Source organism: Chanos chanos, chromosome 1, assembly GCF_902362185.1.
Source record: "Chanos chanos chromosome 1, fChaCha1.1, whole genome shotgun sequence".
Classification (NCBI taxonomy): Eukaryota; Metazoa; Chordata; class Actinopteri; order Gonorynchiformes; family Chanidae; genus Chanos; species Chanos chanos.
Genome location: NC_044495.1, coordinates 19,869,295 through 19,889,710, shown reverse-complemented (window position 1 = coordinate 19,889,710; position 20,416 = coordinate 19,869,295). Strand labels below are relative to the sequence as shown.

General features: G+C 38.7%; 3 protein-coding genes across 3 annotated transcripts; 1 reads left to right on the top strand and 2 right to left on the bottom strand.

Moving 5' to 3' along the window:
• Positions 1–999: 999 nt before the first annotated feature.
• LOC115819827 (nuclear factor 7, brain-like) lies at positions 1,000–3,659 on the bottom strand. The gene is made up of 7 exons (XM_030783340.1): positions 3,576–3,659; positions 3,030–3,478; positions 2,774–2,869; positions 2,457–2,687; positions 2,339–2,361; positions 2,135–2,253; positions 1,000–1,688 (listed from the first exon to the last, which is right to left on the bottom strand). The coding sequence occupies exons 2-7, from the start codon at positions 3,432–3,434 to the stop codon at positions 1,144–1,146; spliced, it is 1,419 nt and encodes a 472-aa protein (XP_030639200.1). The 5' UTR covers positions 3,435–3,478; positions 3,576–3,659; the 3' UTR covers positions 1,000–1,143.
• A 708-nt stretch (positions 3,660–4,367) lies between these two features.
• Positions 4,368–6,687, bottom strand: trim35-14 (tripartite motif containing 35-14). The gene is made up of 7 exons (XM_030781998.1): positions 6,656–6,687; positions 6,013–6,438; positions 5,819–5,914; positions 5,513–5,743; positions 5,387–5,409; positions 5,145–5,263; positions 4,368–4,986 (listed from the first exon to the last, which is right to left on the bottom strand). Exons 2-7 carry the CDS (start codon positions 6,406–6,408, stop codon positions 4,484–4,486), a joined length of 1,368 nt encoding a protein of 455 aa, XP_030637858.1. The 5' UTR covers positions 6,409–6,438; positions 6,656–6,687; the 3' UTR covers positions 4,368–4,483.
• A 5,953-nt stretch (positions 6,688–12,640) lies between these two features.
• LOC115820317 (transcription termination factor 2, mitochondrial-like) lies at positions 12,641–13,952 on the top strand. Its single transcript, XM_030783849.1, has one exon. The coding sequence runs from the start codon at positions 12,641–12,643 to the stop codon at positions 13,775–13,777; it is 1,137 nt and encodes a 378-aa protein (XP_030639709.1). The 3' UTR covers positions 13,778–13,952.
• The last annotated feature ends 6,464 nt before the right edge of the window (positions 13,953–20,416 follow it).

Genomic DNA, 20,416 nt, shown 5'->3' with positions numbered 1-20,416 from the left:
CGTGTTCAATTCTGTAATGGAACATCATGCAATGAAATGATTTTCAGAAAAAAAAAATGCTCTGTAATATCACACTTAGATGTTCTCTGCTCAAACCGTAGGTCAAACACACAGTATGACGCAATACGCTTACATCCTGTATTTGTACCCTGATCATGCATCCCCAAAAATTCAAGTGGGTGTTCTTTTTTTGCATTAGAGTAGTTTTGGCCTGAATCCAAAGTTACGTGTATGTGTGTTTTCTCTAAACATTTTGGGAAAAGATTTAGAGTAGATTTTTTTGCTCAGCAGTTCTTTCATTTGCTTAGTTGTTGTTCAGAGTGGAACTACAGCACAACCCTTACATTTGCTTGGCTTTATACAAACTTCATGAGATGGATATGTCAGAGAAAAATGGTGGCTGGTAAGTGAATTTGAAACATTGCCTTAATATGTTTTATTTAGTTTAATGGCTGCCTGAGTGTTGTGTCAGTTAAAAAAAATAGCAGGTCAGATTTAAAGGGATCTAACAGAGCACATTATTGTCCTGTCTCAGAAAACAATGTCTAAGTTAAAGTGAGCATGTGTGTTTATGTTGTGAATGTGTGTATGAGTTTCACCAGCCAGTGTACTGGAAGTAAAAGGAAAACATTTATGTGTTAAAAAAAAACAAACAAAGAACTGGTTTGCACAAATTATATTTTAATGATTATAACAAAGTACCTTCTTTATTTCAGAAAAAAATGCCTGAATGACAAATGATATTTCACAGAGAGAATTACTTTTATTGCCTATTCATTGTCTGCATATTTTAAGATGCTACTGGTTCACAAATATGGTTGTAATAAAAACATATGTCAGTGAGAGAGAACTTGTCCAGACTTTTATCAAAATGCATGTTCTGATTTTTTTTTAAATAAAAAAGCATGTTATGACTTTTTTTTGGGAACCATCTGATTTATGAATTCTGATTGCGCTGTCCTTTGGTTTTCAGTGTTACTGCAGGGAGGGGTTCAGACTTACATAAATGCGCATTTATTATTGCGGCATGCAGCTAATAAGGGAATATTAACTGACAGTACACAGACCAGGTTGCGCAGATGTGCCTAAAACAAATAAACTTCAGATAAGCCCTAAAGAGGTATACACGGGCAGTAGCAGAGATCATGTGCAGGACTCAGCTGTAACAGCGACCTCTAGTGGCTGAATCTTCAAAGGACACTCTTTACTGCCCAACCAGAAGTAAGGAAAGACCTCCTCTGTGAATGAATGTTTGAAAGTGTAGATTTGGGTGTTGGTGTCAACATCTAAGAAGGTCAGCTTGCGTCTGTCAAACTCCAGTTTCACACGTACCCGTTTGGGCTTCTGTTTTAGGGCAAGGCGAGTCAGGGGAGATGTTCCTGCAAAATACATGTTATGGTAGAAGTATATGCACAGGAAGCCATTCTTCAACACTGAACTGACTTTTTCTTTCCTTTGGACAGACTTTTGAGCTACTCCCAGAACCCAGGCTGTGTTGTCTCCAACTTCCACATCCCAGCAGTGTCTCCCACTGCTGAAACTCTGAGAGCCCAACACCGCGTTGTCTCGGTCAAATCTTTCTGGGTTGTCAGGGAGACATTGCTTCTCATCACTGTCCTGAATGCTGGTGAGGTCATCTGAGACCACAAGCCATGGGTAGGCCGTGTTTGGATCCAGCGTCACAGGGGCTAAGGGTGGGAAGACACAGGGAAAAGTTATGTGGTGTTTTTATGACATTTGAGCTCTTGTAAAAGAGCTCAAATGTCTGACTTTACAAGGCAAAGGTCACTGATTCAGTTTCTTTCATGAATTTGAGCATTTAGGATGGCCCCTCAGGATCTGAAGAGAAAAGACCCAAACTGTAACAGTGCTCAAAATCAAATAACCTAATACATTTTGGGCAAGTTATTACATTCTGGATTTGGTGCAGAGGCCCAAAATGTAATAGGACCCAAAATGTAATAGGTTATAGGCAGGTTATTATATTTTGGGCCTTTACAAAACCTTATAAAAGTCTCATTTCTATAACAGCGGCACAACAACATTGTGTAGTCATCTTATAATGCTACCATTGGCTATAGAGCGTCTGACAACTGGTGCGACGACATCACTCTTTAAGGTCTTACTGACTTACTGTAATGAACTACATTCTTCATCTTCTCCCATACTTGGTAACTGAGAGATCCCAGATGAGATGCCACATCAACCAGGTTCCCAGAGCTTTTCTCTTGCTCCTGTGTTCTGATTTGAGCCCTAAACTCAGAACAACATAAGCAGTGGTCACTACGAATTCATTCAAATTCAGTACATAAACACATAAGCAAAGTAACGTACTTACCTCTGCAGAGCTTCCTTACTTTTCTAAAAGAGAACAATATATCATGTCATTGTTTTGCATGTGTTAGCGTTATGTACTTGTGTTCTGAGACAGTGTGTGTTGATGTAACTCTGCTTACACGGAGGAGAGAAATGTCTTCCAGGTCTAAGGTGGTTCTTATGGCTTTGATGGTGTCTGTCAAGTCTGCTACATTTTGTTCCAAATCCTTCATATTCTCTTTCACCTTTACACTCTTCTTCTCCCCCTCCTCTCTCAGACGTTTGAGCCTGGCGTCTTCTTCGTGTCGGAGAAAAGCATGTAGCTTTTCAAACTCCTCCCGGATGAGACGTTCTGTGTGTTGCACCTGAGTCTAGGACCACCAGAATAACAAAATTAATCACAGAAAACTATATATGATTACGCACCTAGCCACAACATTGTAACCGTCACCCTTACCATGATATGTGTTGCTGTATTCTCATACGCGAGCTTCAACTGGTCACAGTCGTAGATCTTCAACTGAAGCGTGGTCAGAGCTGCTGCCAGCTGATCCTGATTACCCATGAAGTAAGTGGTTAAAGACTTGGAACTTATTTACGAAACTTAACAATAATTTCGATGACACCCACTCTTTCCAGTAAAAAGAAAAAAGTCGCATAGCCAGATGAACTTGGGTATATATCGTGATTGTCTTTTGGGACTTACTGCTCACCTTTACTTCAGTTATAGCCTCCGCCACAGGGCAGCAGTCGTGCCCTTTGTGTCTGCGGGACGACTGACAAACCACGCAGATTGGCTGGCGGTCTACTAAGCAAAAGACCTTCAGTTTTTCCCCATGTAAGGCACAGAGCTCATCTGATAAACATTCTTCGGACTGTCTAATGTTTATGATAAAGGCGTCGCACAGGTTTTTCAGCGTGAGGTTGGACACCGGCTCGTCCACGGATATGCTCCTACAGACGGGACAGTCCCTATTCCGGCCCCGCTGAGCCCAGTGTTGCTGCAGGCATTGGGCACAGAAACTATGACTGCATCTGAGTACCACGGGATCCATAAATATTTCATAGCAAATTGGGCAGCAGAGGTCCTCCTCAGGCATCGACAGTCGGCCAGCCATGACTTTTCACACCACACCAGTTCTTCGCAATCCAATGGCAAGACCTACACAGCAAAGTACAAATAACGTCATAACTTAATACAGTAAGCCTACCTGCTTGGTCAGTCTACACAGAGTTGCATTTTCTCCGATTTTTTTCACCTTTCTTTCGGTTGTGTGTTGTACTTTGATGTTGACCTTTTAAATTCTGGAGGTTGTGAATTTTTTCAGAGTTGCAGAACTTAACCTTACGGTGTCGGAACTAACATTAACTTTTAATCATGTGAACTTCCGTAGTGGGCGTGACTTGTTTTAAGTGCGTAAAACGACGTTGTCTGTACATTTCAGTACGCTTTTGGTTTTCAAGTGAATGTACTGAAGAAGACGACTGTCAGTGTTATTCAAGTGATCAAAAAATCACAAATCCTTCGATAAAACCAAATTAGCTGTGTTGTTGTTTCGATGACAAAAATCACAAATGGCATGTAGTACAGTATATTTTATCCCGCATTTTGGTACATAGTATGAACGCCTCCTGCCGATTCCACACGCTACAGAGGATAACATGTTAAGCATCCCAAAATGCAGAGCTGTGAAAACAGCAAAATGGTGTGGGATGAAAATTCACATGCTTAATTTAAGTAATCAACTGATGTAATTAAAGTTTGTGTTTGCAGACAAACAGCATGTGTTTTTGAAATTCCACTCCAACCAAGATCTTTTTCTGATGCACCAACTTTTCCGTCTTTTGTGTTGCTCCGCTAAGGGCTCTGGGAGAGAAATCCAGGTGGTGCTTCCCGAGCGAGCACTGATCAGTTTGGACACCAGGTACTGAATTTGGCAGAATAACACTCCACATATTCACTCTAATCATTATCCATTTCTTTATTTCCTTCAACTGAACATGGACAATATAATCCAGATTAATAACTGCATGTGCAACAGATGCCAAAGCATGCCATTTTCAGGCTGAAGATTTATGAAGCAGAGACTTTTTAATTTTGCATGAGAATAAGACATTTGTTTAACATAATGTAGAGCTTAACTTTAACATAACGTAGGACTTATGTTTAAGAGATGTGCAGAGGACAGATACTGCTGGCAGTATTAAAATATGGGAACATGGTCTCAGTGAAAGTGCAGGTGAAAGCGTAGAGGGCGTGGCTTTTGGTAGGGTCAGAGAAGGTCACTCTGCCCTCATCATAATCCAGCTCCACTCTAATGACCCGAGGACTCTCAGTTACTTTTAGCTCCGTCCGAGCTTTTACTCCAGCCCTGTACTTCCCCGCGATGAATCGCACGCTCCAGAGTCCGCAAGACGGATCCATCTTCAGGAGTTTTTTCCTCTCCACAGACTGAGAGACTACCCCAAGAGTCCAGTGATCATTGTCTCCTACCTCCACATCCCAGCAGTGTCGGCCAGAGCTGAACCCTTGCGACCCCAGTACGCCAATCAGAAACCTCTCTGGGTTATCTGGCACTTTTTGCTTCTCCTCTGTGTATGAGAGACTGGTGTGGTCCTCAGAGATGAGAAGCTTGTTACATGCAGTGTTTGGATCCAGAGTCACTGGGGCTGAAGTGAGAGAAGAAATGTATTAAAATGTATGTTTAATGTTAATGTATTTGCAATCCTGCAAGACTTGAAGTGGAATTACCAAATGGATGAGAAAATGAGATTCTTACTGCATGCAATACAATGTACAGAATATTTTTTCCCTTTATAACACGTACGCTCTTGGTTTTGAAAAAGCTCATGCATCTTTGCTCGGACTGAGAGGTTCAAAAATCCAAGGTGTTTTGCTGCATCAATCCCACAAATCATGTCTGGTTCTGGCAGTGTGTGCTGGGTTCTGAAGAAGTATACATGGAACACTGATCAGTAATACTCACCAGTAAATTACAATAGAAAAAGTATAGACAAAAACAACACTTACCTATTCTGGTGCTAAAGGTAGGGAAAACATAGGACTCACCTGCACTGGTTGGTACTATAGCTCTACAAACAGAGGGGAACAATTTAACCTGCTATCACTTACGGACTTTAGGGATCTTATCGGGTCTGCATAATGAGGTGCTAGAATGAGTGGAAAAACTCTTACCTGGAGAAAAGCGATATCTTCCATGTTCATCTCCTGTCTTAACACCTCAACTGTCTCTGAGACACTTAAAATCTCCCTCGACAACTTCTCAATTCTGCTCTTCGTCTTCTGGTACTTTTGCATCTCTTCTTCTTTAAGGGCGGCGATCTTGGCCTCCTCTTGCTCTCTCAGGACTTGATGAAGGTTTTCAAATTCCTGCCTGATCTGCTTTTCTATACTCTGGCTTTGGGCCTGTAACACAAAAGTCCTGCTGATGGTTTTGTTTATTTCCATAATTAGCATTTAAAATAAAACACACAGACAAACCATTATGGCCTCAGCTAGGGTTTGATAGTCTTCTTTAGTTTTGTTCAGTGCGTGGATGTTCTTCAGCATAGTAGATACTCCAACATTCATTTCTCTCTAGAATCAAAATCCAAACAAATTTCATTTATTCTCAAATTTTTCTAAGAAGTCGCAATGTGTGTGTGTGTGTGTGTGTGTGTGTGTTTCTTCTTCACCTTTAAGTCTTCCACAGCCTCCACGATTGGAGAGCATTCATGATTCTTATGTTTTTTAGAGGTGTAACAAACTACACAGATAGGCTGCTTGTCTTGAAAACAAAACAATTTGAGTTTCTCTCCATGCTGAGAGCAGTAGTCTTCTTTTCTGGCTTCTTGTTCTTGGTTTTTATAGTTGTCACAAAGGTTTTTGAAAGCCAGGCTCTTCGTTGGCTCTTCAGAGCTGCACTGTTTCCTGCACACTGGACACAACAGCTCCCCCTGAGTCTCCCAGTAATGCTGAAGACACCTCTCGCAGAACGTGTGGCTGCATTTAAGCGTCACTGGATTCCTGAAGATATCACAGCACACTGAACATGTGATATCCTCCTCAGGGATGAAGATTCGAGCCGTCATCTCTCCTCGCCACCAATCTGAATTTGCACTCTAAAACGGGTGTAGGACGTACGAGTCAGAAAATATTAAACATGCTATCAGGCAGCAGCAGACTACGCTCGTTGCCACTTTATAACTACTATTATTTTTTTAATTCAGCACAAGAACGCGGGGCAGAAGAACTTTACTTGGTGTCCATGAATCACTGCCATACATACTCTGTACTGCTTCTACTATAACTCTGGAGATACTTAAAATAAACACTTACAAATACAGTCCAATGTGTTTAACGTTGATCCTGGATTCCAACTTCCGGTGTCGTATGAAATCTGTAACCGCATGAAAGCGGGAACGGGTGCATCACATGACACATTTTTAAAGGAAACGCGTCAAACTGTGTCGACAGTTACTAATGTAAATGTTAGGAACCACCAGAGCCGTCTCTCAACGGCTCTGGGAACCACATAACTGTGAAACAGCTGTAAAGATACAACATTCTTTAAAAGAGTAAAGAACGAAAGATTGAAATTCCAGTTTTGTGGTGTATCTGATCGCTATACATTACGATTGGCTTACTGTCAGAATAGAACCGATGGCTAATCTAATAGAGAGAGATAAGCGATGCCTTACTCGTACACCTTGATTTCAGAGGTGTTTTGTTTAACCCGTAGATTCATGATTTATTTACCTACCTGTATCTTAATTCATTTCCCCACTTTGTGTCATGTAGATGTTTAAATGTCGCAGGCCATCAAAAACGTGGTCTCAATACATTTTATGCTATACAACCTCTATACGCAGCTTGATGGCAGGGAAAAAAAGTTTTCAGTCATTTTCATACAACTTAAGTCTTATGCTGTTTGGAACACAGATGTTAAAAGTATAATGAGATCAATACACTGTTGTACTTCAGGAATAAATCATCAATTATGAATCTGAATATGAGGCATCAAATTTATTGTGGAAGGAAACGAACCAGGCCATCTGCATGGTTCTACCAGAGTGGACATTTTGTTGTTTTGGACCATATTCACAGTGTTGCACTTATGCACTTGGAGGATTTGCTCACAGTGTTGTCCTTCCACATTATTTGATGCCCTCAGTGAAGTTGTAATGAAGATCCTAATTGGAGATGTAGTCCTAAATACATAGACGGTGTTTTACAACAGTGTGACACTTTCTAACACTATAGTCTTGTAATACAACACTTCACACAGGGAGTTTTTATGTTTGATTTGTGTTGTTTTTAATGGGGTTACCAGACTTGCGCACAATGCACACAAAAGAACAAACACAGTATATCAGAAATGTTAAAATATATGCAAAGTATATACATATATGTACATACATAAACATATGTTATGGGAGCAGGGAGGGAGAGAGAGAGAGAGGACAAAACAGAGAAAAACTAGGAGAAACAGCAGTAATGCTTGATATAACAGTAAAACAAAACTGTCAGTGTCCCAGTTGGTCTTGTGTTGGTCTCCAGTAACCTACTGTGAAAAAGAAGATGGGAATTAATGAGACAGGGTGTAAGTTTTTTAGACAGACAGGATAATGATGGGTGATTTATTCTTAATCCAAAAGTACTGAATAGGGAAAAAAAGATTACTGAATACTTTCATTGTACAACTTATTTGTACAAATAATGATAATTCACCTGACTGTAGTGGTTTGAAAACATCGTTGCCAGGCCGAAGAAACCAGACAGGATAATGTGACAGTTAAAATATCAGATTTTTTATAACATAAAGTATGTGTTATTTCATGACAAGATTTTTAGTGACAAAACTCATCATGTATTTGTATTATGGAAACATTTTCCTTTTTGCTTACCAAGCATGCTGTTAAGAGCACATGATGCCTAAGATGTGGCACAGTGACATCGTAAATGCCACAATTCTGCCTCTTTCAACATTTGTGTTTCCACTGCAATTTCCCTGACCTCCAGTTCAGCCATCTCATAAAAGAATAAAAGTGAAAGTGAGCCAAATAACATATTTTCTTTAAAAAGCTGAAAATAGGATTTTTTCCAGTGGGTAAGACATGCACTTGATTTTAAATTTACAATGTAATTTTGCGAGTTAAAGGTAATACAAAGTAAGAGATTTATGGCACAAAAGCGGTACAACCGGGTTTAAGACTTCCTTGCTGCATGGAGTCCCTGTTGCAGAGTTTTTTTTCTTAACGCATGAAACACTAGAATTCTGCCAAGCTGAATGAAAACTTCCTCAGTAATTTAATAGTTTTTGAAATTTCTGTTAAACCACAACGTTTGTTTTCATTTCATTCTGCCCTAACTTGAACATAGATTTACCAGTAATTAACACTACACCTATTCTTGCTGTCCCAACTGTGTGAATCAACTATTTCTTTTTTTTTTCAGTGCACAAGAATGTTGTTGATGACTGTTCAATAGTCAAGTCAAGTAATATGTGGAGTTGTTTCCGTACAATGTTTACATTTTAATAGAGCCAAGTTCGTCTATAAATTTGGAATGGTTGCTGATTATATTTCTGGTTGTTGAGCTGCTCATGTCCAGTGAGTGGTAATATTCTGTTATTAGCTGAGTTTGTTGTATTACTTTCTGTATTTGTTGTTGTGGTACTATTGCAGTGAGGTTCGTGTGTTCCCGTCACCCATGAGTATCACAGTCAGGTTGCTCATGTCCCTAGAACACCAACGCACTACACGTCAGTTGACTCACTACCGTGTATGCTGCTGCTCTCTAGTGGTAGAAAATATAGGGGTGGTAAATGTATTAAGATATTAAACTTGAGTTTAAGTGTGGATACAACCATAAAAGAATGACTCTTGTTGAAGGGCAAACCAGCCATTAGAAAACACAAGCTGAGTCAATGTCTTCAAGTATCAAGATTTTAGTGTACTCAAGATATGAAAAAAGCTCATGGTTTCCATCATACAGCCCAGTGTCGCCGTCGGCATTGTTTACTGGCGTTTATCTGATAATCCGACCATCGTGCTTGATCTATGAAAACAATCCTGTCAAATGCTTTCGCTTTCGTCAGTCTTGCGTTGTTCCAAGAATTTCACCTCTAGCTGCAATATACGGACACTATACTATACGGATGCCCTATAGACGTCCCTCTTACATATGGCTCTTTTTTTTTTTTTCAAAGCAAACACTGTGGACCTCACATGTTTTATCTGACTATATCACATGATAAAACAAAAAAAACCAAAAACAATGGCTTATGACTGAGTGTGCGAAATGAAGCATCGACAGCTGTCAATAGAAATGTTTTGAAGATGTATTTGGTTAGAGAGTGAAAGAAGCTGATATTGTCTGAGCTCAGAGTATAAACTCACCAGTATGTACAGTGCGGTACTTCGTTACTTACTTACACCCTGATTAAAAAATGTTACTGCCAAAAACAAGCAAATATTATACATGGCTCCTAGACTCGCACGAGATTTGATTCATGTAATTCCAAAACTTCGAGCTTACTTAATTCTAATTTGATAGTCCTGACTGTCAAGTAAACAGTGAGCGCTTACAACCATGTAACTTAATTAGCTGCACCATGCTAGAGGAGGTCTCTGATTTAATTTGGATCCATTTGTCATGTTCCCAAATCTCCATGTCAAAACAGACCTAAGATAAACCCTTTAGGGCCCAGCACATCAGTATAGAACATCTCCAGTACAGTCTCCTTCTCTCTGTGCATGACAGACTGGTCGGGTCACTGCACTTAAGTCATGCTTTCATCTCAAGTCATTTTCACTGAGGAGAAGTGGATGTAGTTCTTTTTGTAGTTCCTTTAAATCAATCTTAAATCACTTTGTGTGTTTGGTTTATGATTTTGTTTAATTTTCAGTGACACTGGGCAGGATTTTTTTTTTTTTGTTATATATGGCAATTCACAGACTTTGAGTGTTTGGCCATGTCCATCAGGGCTTCTGGAAGAAAAAAGCAAAAGAAAAAAGGAAATGCTTTCTGTTCTTTGTGGACACAATATTGTAAGTTTGTAAGTCTGCTGATATTTGAAGTCTGTGAGACATTTGAAGATTTCTGATACAGTTCTGCAAATCTGTTAGCCATAATTTCACTTTTCATATCAAACTGGAATGTTGTGCATACATATTTTAACAAAACTAAACATATCTAATATCTAAACATTTAGCTTGGGATGTATGGCATGAGTAAAACAAATGTTTTAAAACTGAAAATTTCACATAGGCATTTTACTAAGCATTTCATGCAGCATTAAACCTAACATTAAAAAAAAAATCAGGGATTTTTCATATTACTCTTTTTTGTGTTATAATGCCACAAGTGACAATGTAAACTGATTTCACACTCCTGCCTTTACGAAATAAGAAGGGATGCATCATCTAATATCATAGTGGTGAGAAACGTAAATACTAATGATTATGATATGATGTTTGATGGTCAATGTTTGGTCCCATTTTATAAGATCTACATCTTAAAGCAGGAAAACTGAAAGACAGTGAGGGTAAGTTAGACTGATTCCACATAGACTTACATACCTGTCAAAGGCTATACCAAGACCCATAACAAACTAAACAGATTAAAATATAATGGGTTTAAAAAGAAAAATAATCAATGAAACAAATCTTTTGTGCCTAAGATGAGATTTCATATTTGATATAAATAAACTGCTTAACTTGTGATAGAAAGCAAAAAAGAAAAACTGTCTCACCTATAATATATACACACTATTTAAAAGCCATTAACAATGGCACATTCCTAAATACAATCCAGTCCAGCTGTGAGCTATGATAGTGTGGTATATCTTTTATCTTTAGAATAATGCATTGTTACACATTTTTAAGAGGAGCTTTTGATTTATTATGACCCCAGGAATTGCACTGATATGTTCCGTCCCTTAACATGTTCTGCCAAAACGCGAGCCTTAAAGACGACTTCTTGTAAGCTATTAGCAGGTACAAAGGCAGTCAGTACGCCGTCGCAAGGACAGAGAGGCAGACTTTAGTAGACGTATGTTTGGTGGCACGAAGAGAGTTATAGAATCGTACTGGTAGCAAACAGTTCGCATCAACACGTGCAAACACACCTACTGCTTGAATATTAATTTATGTATATTTTACAAGCAGCTTCACGTATTGGAGCGTGGCTCTGTATCCATCCCGGAAGTACGTCAGAATTTCACATAACCTAAATGACATCTCATTCTTTTACCGAAAATATATTCTTGAGTTGATGAAGATCACTGCTATTAGAAAAGTATTTAGTATGCATCGAGCGTAGACTATTTCTCGATTCTCATTTGAATTGCCCGTGACAACCCGACTGCAATCAGTATATCTGTTGTCTTCAGTCCTTGTGCAACCCTGATGCGTTACAAAACTAGTGTATACGTAATCAGAGGGCGTGGAGTTAGCGGTGAGAACTGTATGTACTTGCTGAAGAGGCATTGTCCGGTGACTTGAAGTGCAAGCGTTTATCTTATGTAGTTTCTCCCTTTAGTGAAACACCTCGGTATGGTACACGCTTTTGCACTTTTACAAAAAAGAAGCTTAATGTCGGTCTAGATTCAGTAAGGTTTTAAAACCCCAGTGTGTGCATCAGCGTCCTTCTCATAACCTCGGTAAGTAGTAGTCAGTTGGTTTAATGTGGTCGTTTTCAAATATGCACGTTCTGAGCTCTATTGGATTTTAAGGTATTAGTCCTAGTTGTTTTTTCTTTGCTACGCTTACACCTGAATAACTCATTAACTCAATTTGCTTACACTGAGAGTAAGACTATGACAGTTCCACGCTTATGGAGCTTATTATTTAAGGCACACATGTCTGCCGCGTGACCTTTCCTAAATCATTTTTAAGTTGTCCCCTCACATTAGTCATCACAGATTTGTGACACTGATTCTGTCTAACTCAGTTTAGTGACCATGTGAATAACGTCATGATGTTTTCGTCACGTAGTTCGTTCAAATGTTAGTGATTGGTTAAAATATTTACATATCTGAGTATGCTGTACCTACTCGCAAATAATACCTGCAAAGTTCGAGTAGAAACCTATGCACATGGTCATTTTGTTTTAAAAAGTGAACCTCTAGTATAAAGAATTTGTTGGTTTTAAGTAGATATCTTCATATTGTAAGAATTAAAAAAATGATACAGGACATTGAGGACATGAGGGTACCATAAAGGACCCCAAACTGATTATGCATGGACATTAATAAGTTATGTGTATGTGGGTGCACATGCACCCTGTGTGTTTCAGGTTGACATTAGTGCCTTTGCCAAAATGTTCCGTGCAACAACTGCTTCACTGTGTGCCTACTGCCTGAGGCAGCGTCTTCTGCCAGTCTCTGCCCAAAGCTCCACGCTGGCAAGTGTGAATAAGCGGCCTGAAAACCAGAACACGGTGGACTCCCTCTACGAACTGTCTGTGGACATCCGCAAAGTACGCAAATTTAAAGGTTGGGTCTTGTACGAAACTCCAGCCTACGTGTTTGAGACGGCCAATCTGCTCCGTAAGCTGGGCGCTGACTCCGCATGCATTGCGCGTGTGTTGGAGGCTCACCCCGAGGCTGTGCTCTGTCGCCCCCAGGACGTGGAGGCACAGAGGGACCTCTGGGCCTCTGTTTGCCCCAACCAACGGGAACTGGTTGGCATCATTGAGAAGTTCCCTGCCTCTTTCTTCACCGTGTCACATTATGCCAACCAGCATGCCAATATCCGCTACTTGCAGAGTCTGCGTCTCAGCAAACGCATTGTGGGCAAACTGATGGCCAGCGCGCCGCAAAGCTTCAGTCGGCCTGTGGAGAGCAACCAGGAGGTCATCCACACGCTGCGAGAGACCTACCTGGAGCTGGGTGGAGATGAGGGGAACTTGCGTGTTTGGCTGCAAAAGTTACTCAGCCAGAACCCCTACATCTTGCTCCGACCTGCCGAAGCTTGGCGAGACAGCCTGGCCTTCCTGCGTGAGTGCGGCTTCAGTACAGAGGAATTGCTGCGCCTGGTCTCTAGCTTGCGTGCCTCCATCGCTGAGCTGCGACCAGAGGCCATGCGACAGGCTCTTGACTACACACAGGGAGCTCTACAGTGCACTGATGAGGAGCTGCGTGGGATCGTGTTACGCTGCCCGGCACTGCTCTACTACTCTGTGCCCATTTTGGCTGGACGCTTTAACGGCCTTCTGGACGCTGGCATCAGCCCGTTGCAGGTGAAGGAGATGCCCAATGTTTTGGAACTCACCACACAAATTGTGCTTTACCGCATTCAGAAGCTGGCATCCTATGGTTATGATGTTCGCACTGGTAGCCTTGATGTCATTGTTGGCACCAAGAAAGACTTTGAGATGAGCTATGGCAAGCTGCAGCTACGTCAGGAGCGGCCACTCTACAATCCAGTTGCTCCACTGCACACAGCAGAGGAATAATTACTGACTGACTGATGTTCGTTGAGTTAAAGTTTGGAAGATGAATGTAATGCAAACACTATGTGTTGATTAGACAATGCATCATCACATAACCCACATAGATTAGATTAGATTAGCACCATGGCAAACATGCCAAGCTCAAAGGGGAAGTTCACCTTCACTGACACATGGGTCCACATTGTGATTTTTCTGCCATTTTATTACAATAGTCAATATTAGCCAGTGCTTTGTTACTATAATCCACAATCTAGAACGTATATTAATGCATGATTTTTGTGAGATGATTAAGCAAAAATGTCTGTGTTAAAGACAAATAATAAAAGATGTCATCCAGCACTGACAACTCTTTGTCCCCATGATTAATGTGGTGGCTCAAAATAGTTTCCAGTCAAAAATTCAATTGTATAATGGAGAAATACTCAGAGGGAAAAGTTAATAATAGGCCTCTGTGTCAAACAGATGATATTCCCCCTTAAGGGGCTGCAGAGTGCCATGGTTCCCAGTTGTTGTTTTTTTCAGGTGAATGACGATTTTTGTGGCTTAAGATGTTCATCAGAAATGACACCTAAAATTAGTGAAAGTGCCTCAGTCTCGTAAAACATGACTAAAATGTGCACTGTCCTTATGATAGAACTGATGCAGTCAATTGTTGTAGAGGGATTAGAGGCCTTAACAAATGTTAAATTCTCAAATGCACATTATACCTGTTTAAAGCATTTGAATTTTCGATGTAACTACTGTATTTTGTGATGCTTAGGTAAGTGAGATTGGAAATCATTATCATATTACATCGAGTTATTGCCGAACATTTACCGACATGATTTGTGCTTATTTGCATATTCAGTCATTTTTCTCTGTGTGATGGAACAACTGCAACTTGATGTTGACATTACAGTCTATGAAAAATAAATCACTGAATAACAACAGCTGAGGCTATTAGATTTATGTTATGTGTTGTTATATAACAGTATATACATTATGTTACATATTATTAATATGATTTTTCCTTCAAACTGCACTACATGTCATCATAATCTCTTTAGTTCATAAAAATCAATTCTTTACACTATATCCATAAACCATTAAACTGGAAAATAATGTATTGTCTGAAAAATATATACAGATTGATTGCTTAGCTTCTACATATTAGTGTTAAGAACAGGTAACTTCCAATAGTGCCTTTCAGGATGTACACAGCTATCCTGTAATGGGCCAATAATCCATCACTGTCCACATCTTTGGCAACAGCAGGGTCCTCGTAAATGAGGCATTTGGATAATTGTATATAATGTACAGTAGGTGAATTGTTATTTTTTAACAGGGGGGATGGCCCAATGGTCACTGACACTACTCTGTAGAGTATATAGGGGGATGACAGGTTAACAAGGGGGATGGCACCCCCCCTACAAATCAACTTCTGGTTGTATACATTGAAGTCCAGTTCTGTAAGTGAGTGGGAGAGGATGAGGTTGTCTGAATTCCATTGCTGGCTCTGATTCACTGATGTGTCTCTTTTGTTTTATCCAATACTAAGTTTGAGTGAGATTTCACTGAGATAGATCGACACAGTACTTTACTCATCTTAGGGGGAGGTTGTACTCTTACAGCAGTTCAGACAAATAACATGTGACTGCTAACAATACTAGAAAATACTAAAATACAAAATAAGCAATAATTCCAGCAAGTGGTAGACAACATCATATAACTGAGTCCAGTGAGAAACAGTAAATGACATAGTCATTAATCAAAAACTGTCTATACATCATAGATGTAACAATTTGCAGTTTTCAGTGAATGTATTCAGTGTATGTACAAAATAATGGGGACCATAAATCCCATTTTAACTGCTTCTTCTACAAGTCCCAAAATAGAAAGAACAACTTGGAAAAAGCCTCTCTAACTAAACAATAATCAGCAAGAGTTATGAAACAATACAGTAAACAGCATGTCATCGATTTATTAGCTTATGTAACTGTTAGTAAGTAAGTAAGTCACAAGTGCTCAGATGTAGCTGGTCAATGCTTCCTTTGGTTACTGAAGAATAAAAGTTTTAAAGCTCCCACTTCTTAAGGATAAGAGATGTATAGAACATATACATATTTGAGAAAAATAAGAGGGCCAAACTATAAAATCACATGTTCATGATATAGTTTTGTCCTTTTTTGTATACAAAGGCTCAGTGAGAAGAAGAACACTGACTCCTCATACATACTATAAAGGATACAATACTGATCTATCCTATCTACTGTCCTATCCTACATAATATTATACCTGAGTTATGATCTCAGTAAACAGTAGCGTTAACAATGACCCTGTGACTTGATCAATGTTTCCTTCACAGATAACAGGTCATTTATGTTTGCTATTAAGAAACTGCTTTTACAAATCAGTAAATAAAAAGGGTTGAGGTACTTAGCATGTAGCATCCCGTTCTTTTTATTTAGCTAATCATATGAGTTCTGTAAAATGTCAAAAAATCAGGGAGACATGACACCTTAGACTACATCTATACTGCTATAGACTACATCTATAAGATTTTCAGAACTGAGTCCCTCATAGTCATGATGTGAACATAATCTCAGGTGTTTCAAGGTATCTAAGGTTACTAACTATATAGATGGCCTGGTGCTTTTTAAAATATTTGTTCTCAATCAAAGAGAGACAAATGCATTTTTTACATTGCCTGTATTATAGTTGCAATGGTTTGAGGTTTGTAACAGTTAGTTCCAGGTTATAGCTAGACAGAGATACCAGCGGCAATAAGTGACAACCACATGGCAGTCCTGCAGGTCATATTACTTCCTCGGTGTCAAGGATTGGGTTTTGGCATCCTATAAATTTGTAACAGCTGCTCAGGATAGAAGCCATCATAGTCTTCATCAGGAATTTCCTCATTCTGCCAATTTACATTTGATGCAATATACTTTATGTATGTTAACTGTTCTTCCATAATTCGTCTGTTTTGGAAAACTGAAAAACAAATAAACAGTGAAAGTTTGCACTTGTATCATACATTACATTTCAAAGAGATATAATTGTGATTAGAATCATCATTTGCAATTTCTGAAGAAGGTGCAGATAAGCCATTAACAATTTAATTTACAGGTGAGAGTAATTTTGCTAGCTAATTACTAATGTTTTAGGTGAGCATTTATGCAATGCCATCCAAAGTCATGTACAGTACTGAAATATAACAACATAAAATCCAGTGGGCCCTTACCGTTTTGTTCTTTATTTCTGCATGCAATTATACTTGCAGTGATGCCAGTCAGAAGTCCTATTACTATCAGCATGAGGAAAATTATTGCTGCAATAAAGCCATAGAATTTGAATGGATCAACACTGTCCAGTAAAAAGGACTTTCTGGGCTGTGTCCTCCCATCTGAAATGAGAAAATGTAAAATTATGTACTGTATGAAGATCAGTATATATTTTCATTTAATGGTTTATGCTTTTCATTTTGCTTTTTGTATTCATACAGCTGTATTTAGTTACAGGATTTCCAGCATCTATTACTCACTGCATGTTCTATTCTGTCTCTAAAGTTCATAGTTCCACGAAGTGGTGTTGTTAATGTCAAATACTAAAAAAAACCCAAACAAACAAACAAACAAGCAAATAAAAAAATAAAATAAAGTACTCAACACTGGATGAAGATCAGTTTTGAAATGCATGTCCTCACACTGGGCTAGTAAATATATCCTCATATTTTATATGACTGCAGTATTCATAGCAATCTTAATTACTGAAATGTTTCTACTGACGCACAATAAATAAATTCATTACATAAATTGTTCATAAACAAAGCCATACCCCATTGTACATGAAAACTTCCTGACTTAAACTGTACTTCACACCAGTATCTGTGCTTGTCTGTGGCTTCAATCTCAGCACTTAGCCTCAGTTGGGAAGTCCCATCTCCGTTTGGCAGTGGTCCTCTCAGTGTGAGTCCATCAGTGAGTGGTTTTCCATTCCAGGTCAGCTGTATCTGAGGTGCTGAGGATTCATTGTGTGTCACATGACATGTTAGTGACAAAGTCTTTTTCTCTGGGATGGGCTTTGCAAACATATAGACCTTCTTTTCTGTAGAGAAGGGAAAAGTTATGAGTACTGATTTAATGTGTCTTACACAAGTAATTCAATTTTAACATTTTAAGTCTGGTAATCTGCATGTATTAACTTTTTGTCATGTGTTGATGGATTTTGCTGGGTGTCAAATGGATATTGTCACAAAATCTGACATTCAAATATATGGGTTTGTTAAGAGGGTGATGTGGTGGACTCCCAAAATTTAAGCATTACATTTGTCTAGAATAGTACTTTACAGTGATGGGAGACATAAAATCTTTATGGTTAAAGTGAAAAATTCAAAGTGAACTGAGATGATATGCTGTTCTTTTATTTTTGTACATAATTTTCATTAGCACTTGATTTTTTTTTGTCTAAGCAATAATGAAACTTCACAATTTTATTTGGGCTCACCTGTGTTCCTTTTTTGTCTGTTTTGCTCTCCTCTTTTGTTTGTAAATTTTTGAATTAAGGAAAGACAATAATTTGTCAGAAAATCTTTAGTCACGACATTGTAAGCTTGGTTATCCTTCATATTCCACAGATTCTGTACACTATCAGCAAAAGGAGAATCTGATTTCCATGACAGAGACTCTGAGTCAAAGGTTAGCAAATCTTCTCCATTGAAACCCCACTTATCCAGGATGGAGAATTCTGACCCCTTAACCATGCAACTGCGATACCTCTGAAGAACTGCTTGATGAGAAACATATATCAAATATTAGCTTCATGTAAACACATTTCAAAAGAATTGATGAAATTATCCACTGCTATAAGTGAAATGAACAGACTAAGAAAGTGTTGATCACTCAGAGTATAAAACAGTGATGTTGAGACTAAAGGAACTCAGGGAAAAATACATTTGAGAGCAACACAACTCTTCAAACATACTCAATCTCTGTCATACATTAGTTTTTCTAGGCACTATGAATGTGAATACCATATAGCTTTCAGGTCATGCCAGAAATATTTTTGATTGCAGCAATTTTATATTGTTTTTTTTTTGTTTGTTTGTTTTGTTTTGTTTTCTTAATTACAAGGTGAATCTCAGAAAACAGAAAGAGTAAACAGCTTAGATAAACATCTCACCAGCTCTGATGTTGGTTTCATCTGATATTTTTTTCATCTTGCTCTCCTGGTCAAATCGCTCCCTCAGACAGTACTGCTGCATTCTTTCCCTTTCCTCTGCACTGAAATTGACATAAACCCAGTCATACTTGGGCTGTTCTCTGAGTGTGGAGCTGTCACAGTGGGAGATGATCACTCCATCCAAAACAGTCGTCTTCTGAAACAGCAGCTTTCCACCAGGCTCAGAGTGGACTGTGTACAGGAATTCAAGGGTGTGGTCGCCTGAGGAGTCAGCAGACAAACATTCAAAAGTCTGATATCACATGCACAGTATAGTCATCACTTGTAGATGGTTTTTTCTTTAGGGTCTTACACACCACATGACCACACTCATTTACACATTCACAAACACAAGTGTATATATGCATGCGTGGCATGCTGGCAAAGATGTGCACAGTAAAAAGGGAAATGCCCACAAAACTCCATGGCGAAAACACAAATTTAAGCCATCAAAAAAGAAAGAGAAAGAAAGTGAAAAAATGTCACCTGTTTGCATAAAAGAAAATGTTAGTTAATCTGTTAGACCAGTCTCAGACTGGTGCCACTTTGAGACTTGGTGTACTTCTGCAGTACACCATCAGAAAAAAATGTTCTTAGTTTTTAAAAGTTCCATTGTCCTGCCATTGACTACATACTTATCAAACCATTAATTATACATCCCATTGTCTCTGGAGAATAATTTTAGACACATACACATACAGTTAGCTACAATTCTCCAGGTGATAATCTTTGGTGAGGAAATACTGTACATTTGATGGTGATATTCTTTATCTGAAAGGCTGGAGCTAAGCTGAATAGTATTTTTAATATTCATTTGTGCCTTTTTACTTCATCTTGATCTATTTTAGAGTCTCTCATGTCAGTACATTGTTCATCTTATGTGATGTTTTCTCATGAAAATCCTGTTTCCCGTCCACACTCCTCAGGATTATCATATATAATTATATTATATATTATTATATATAAGTCTGATTAACTCAATCACACACAGTCTAGTCTCTCAGCTTAATACTGCTTCAGTAGGAGATGACCGCTTTATCTAACAGCCATCTGCTCAAACTGTCGCTAATCAACAGATGTTTTAATCAAAACCTCAAGAATATGCAACTCTTCACTCAGTATGGAGATTTGATGTTATGGTAACTGGGCTCATGCTCATCTGTTTGAAGTTTGTTCTGTGAAGCTCTTACAAAGAGAGGAGCCATGTGCATAGTCCATTTAAAGCGACCAAATCAAGAAAAGATAGCATTGCAAATTGTAAACACTGTTTCTACAATATTATTTGGCTATAATGCTTTTTATTTGTCAGAACAGGCACAGAATTTTAAATTATGAATTTTCATGATGTAAACTCCAACCTTTGTAAATGTAAGCACAAATTTGCTACCTTAAAGTAAAATGTTAATGTTGTATGGTTCTGTTGTCTATTAACCTTTTTGTTTC

Excerpts from the sequence above, each read along its gene's own strand:
- LOC115820317 (XM_030783849.1), top strand. The coding sequence starts at position 12,641 with ATGTTCCGTGCAACAACTGCTTCACTGTGTGCCTACTGCCTGAGGCAG.
- trim35-14 (XM_030781998.1), bottom strand. The coding sequence starts at position 6,408 with ATGACGGCTCGAATCTTCATCCCTGAGGAGGATATCACATGTTCAGTG. Across the intron at positions 5,744-5,818 it reads CCCTAGCTGAGGCCATAATG|GCCCAAAGCCAGAGTATAGA; the intron begins GTTTGTCTGTGT and ends TTTGTGTTACAG. Across the intron at positions 4,987-5,144 it reads GCTTTTTCAAAACCAAGAGC|CCCCAGTGACTCTGGATCCA; the intron begins GTACGTGTTATA and ends CTCTCACTTCAG.
- LOC115819827 (XM_030783340.1), bottom strand. The coding sequence starts at position 3,434 with ATGGCTGGCCGACTGTCGATGCCTGAGGAGGACCTCTGCTGCCCAATT. Across the intron at positions 2,688-2,773 it reads ATACAGCAACACATATCATG|ACTCAGGTGCAACACACAGA; the intron begins GTAAGGGTGACG and ends TGGTGGTCCTAG. Across the intron at positions 1,689-2,134 it reads GAAGAATGTAGTTCATTACA|CCCCTGTGACGCTGGATCCA; the intron begins GTAAGTCAGTAA and ends TCCCACCCTTAG.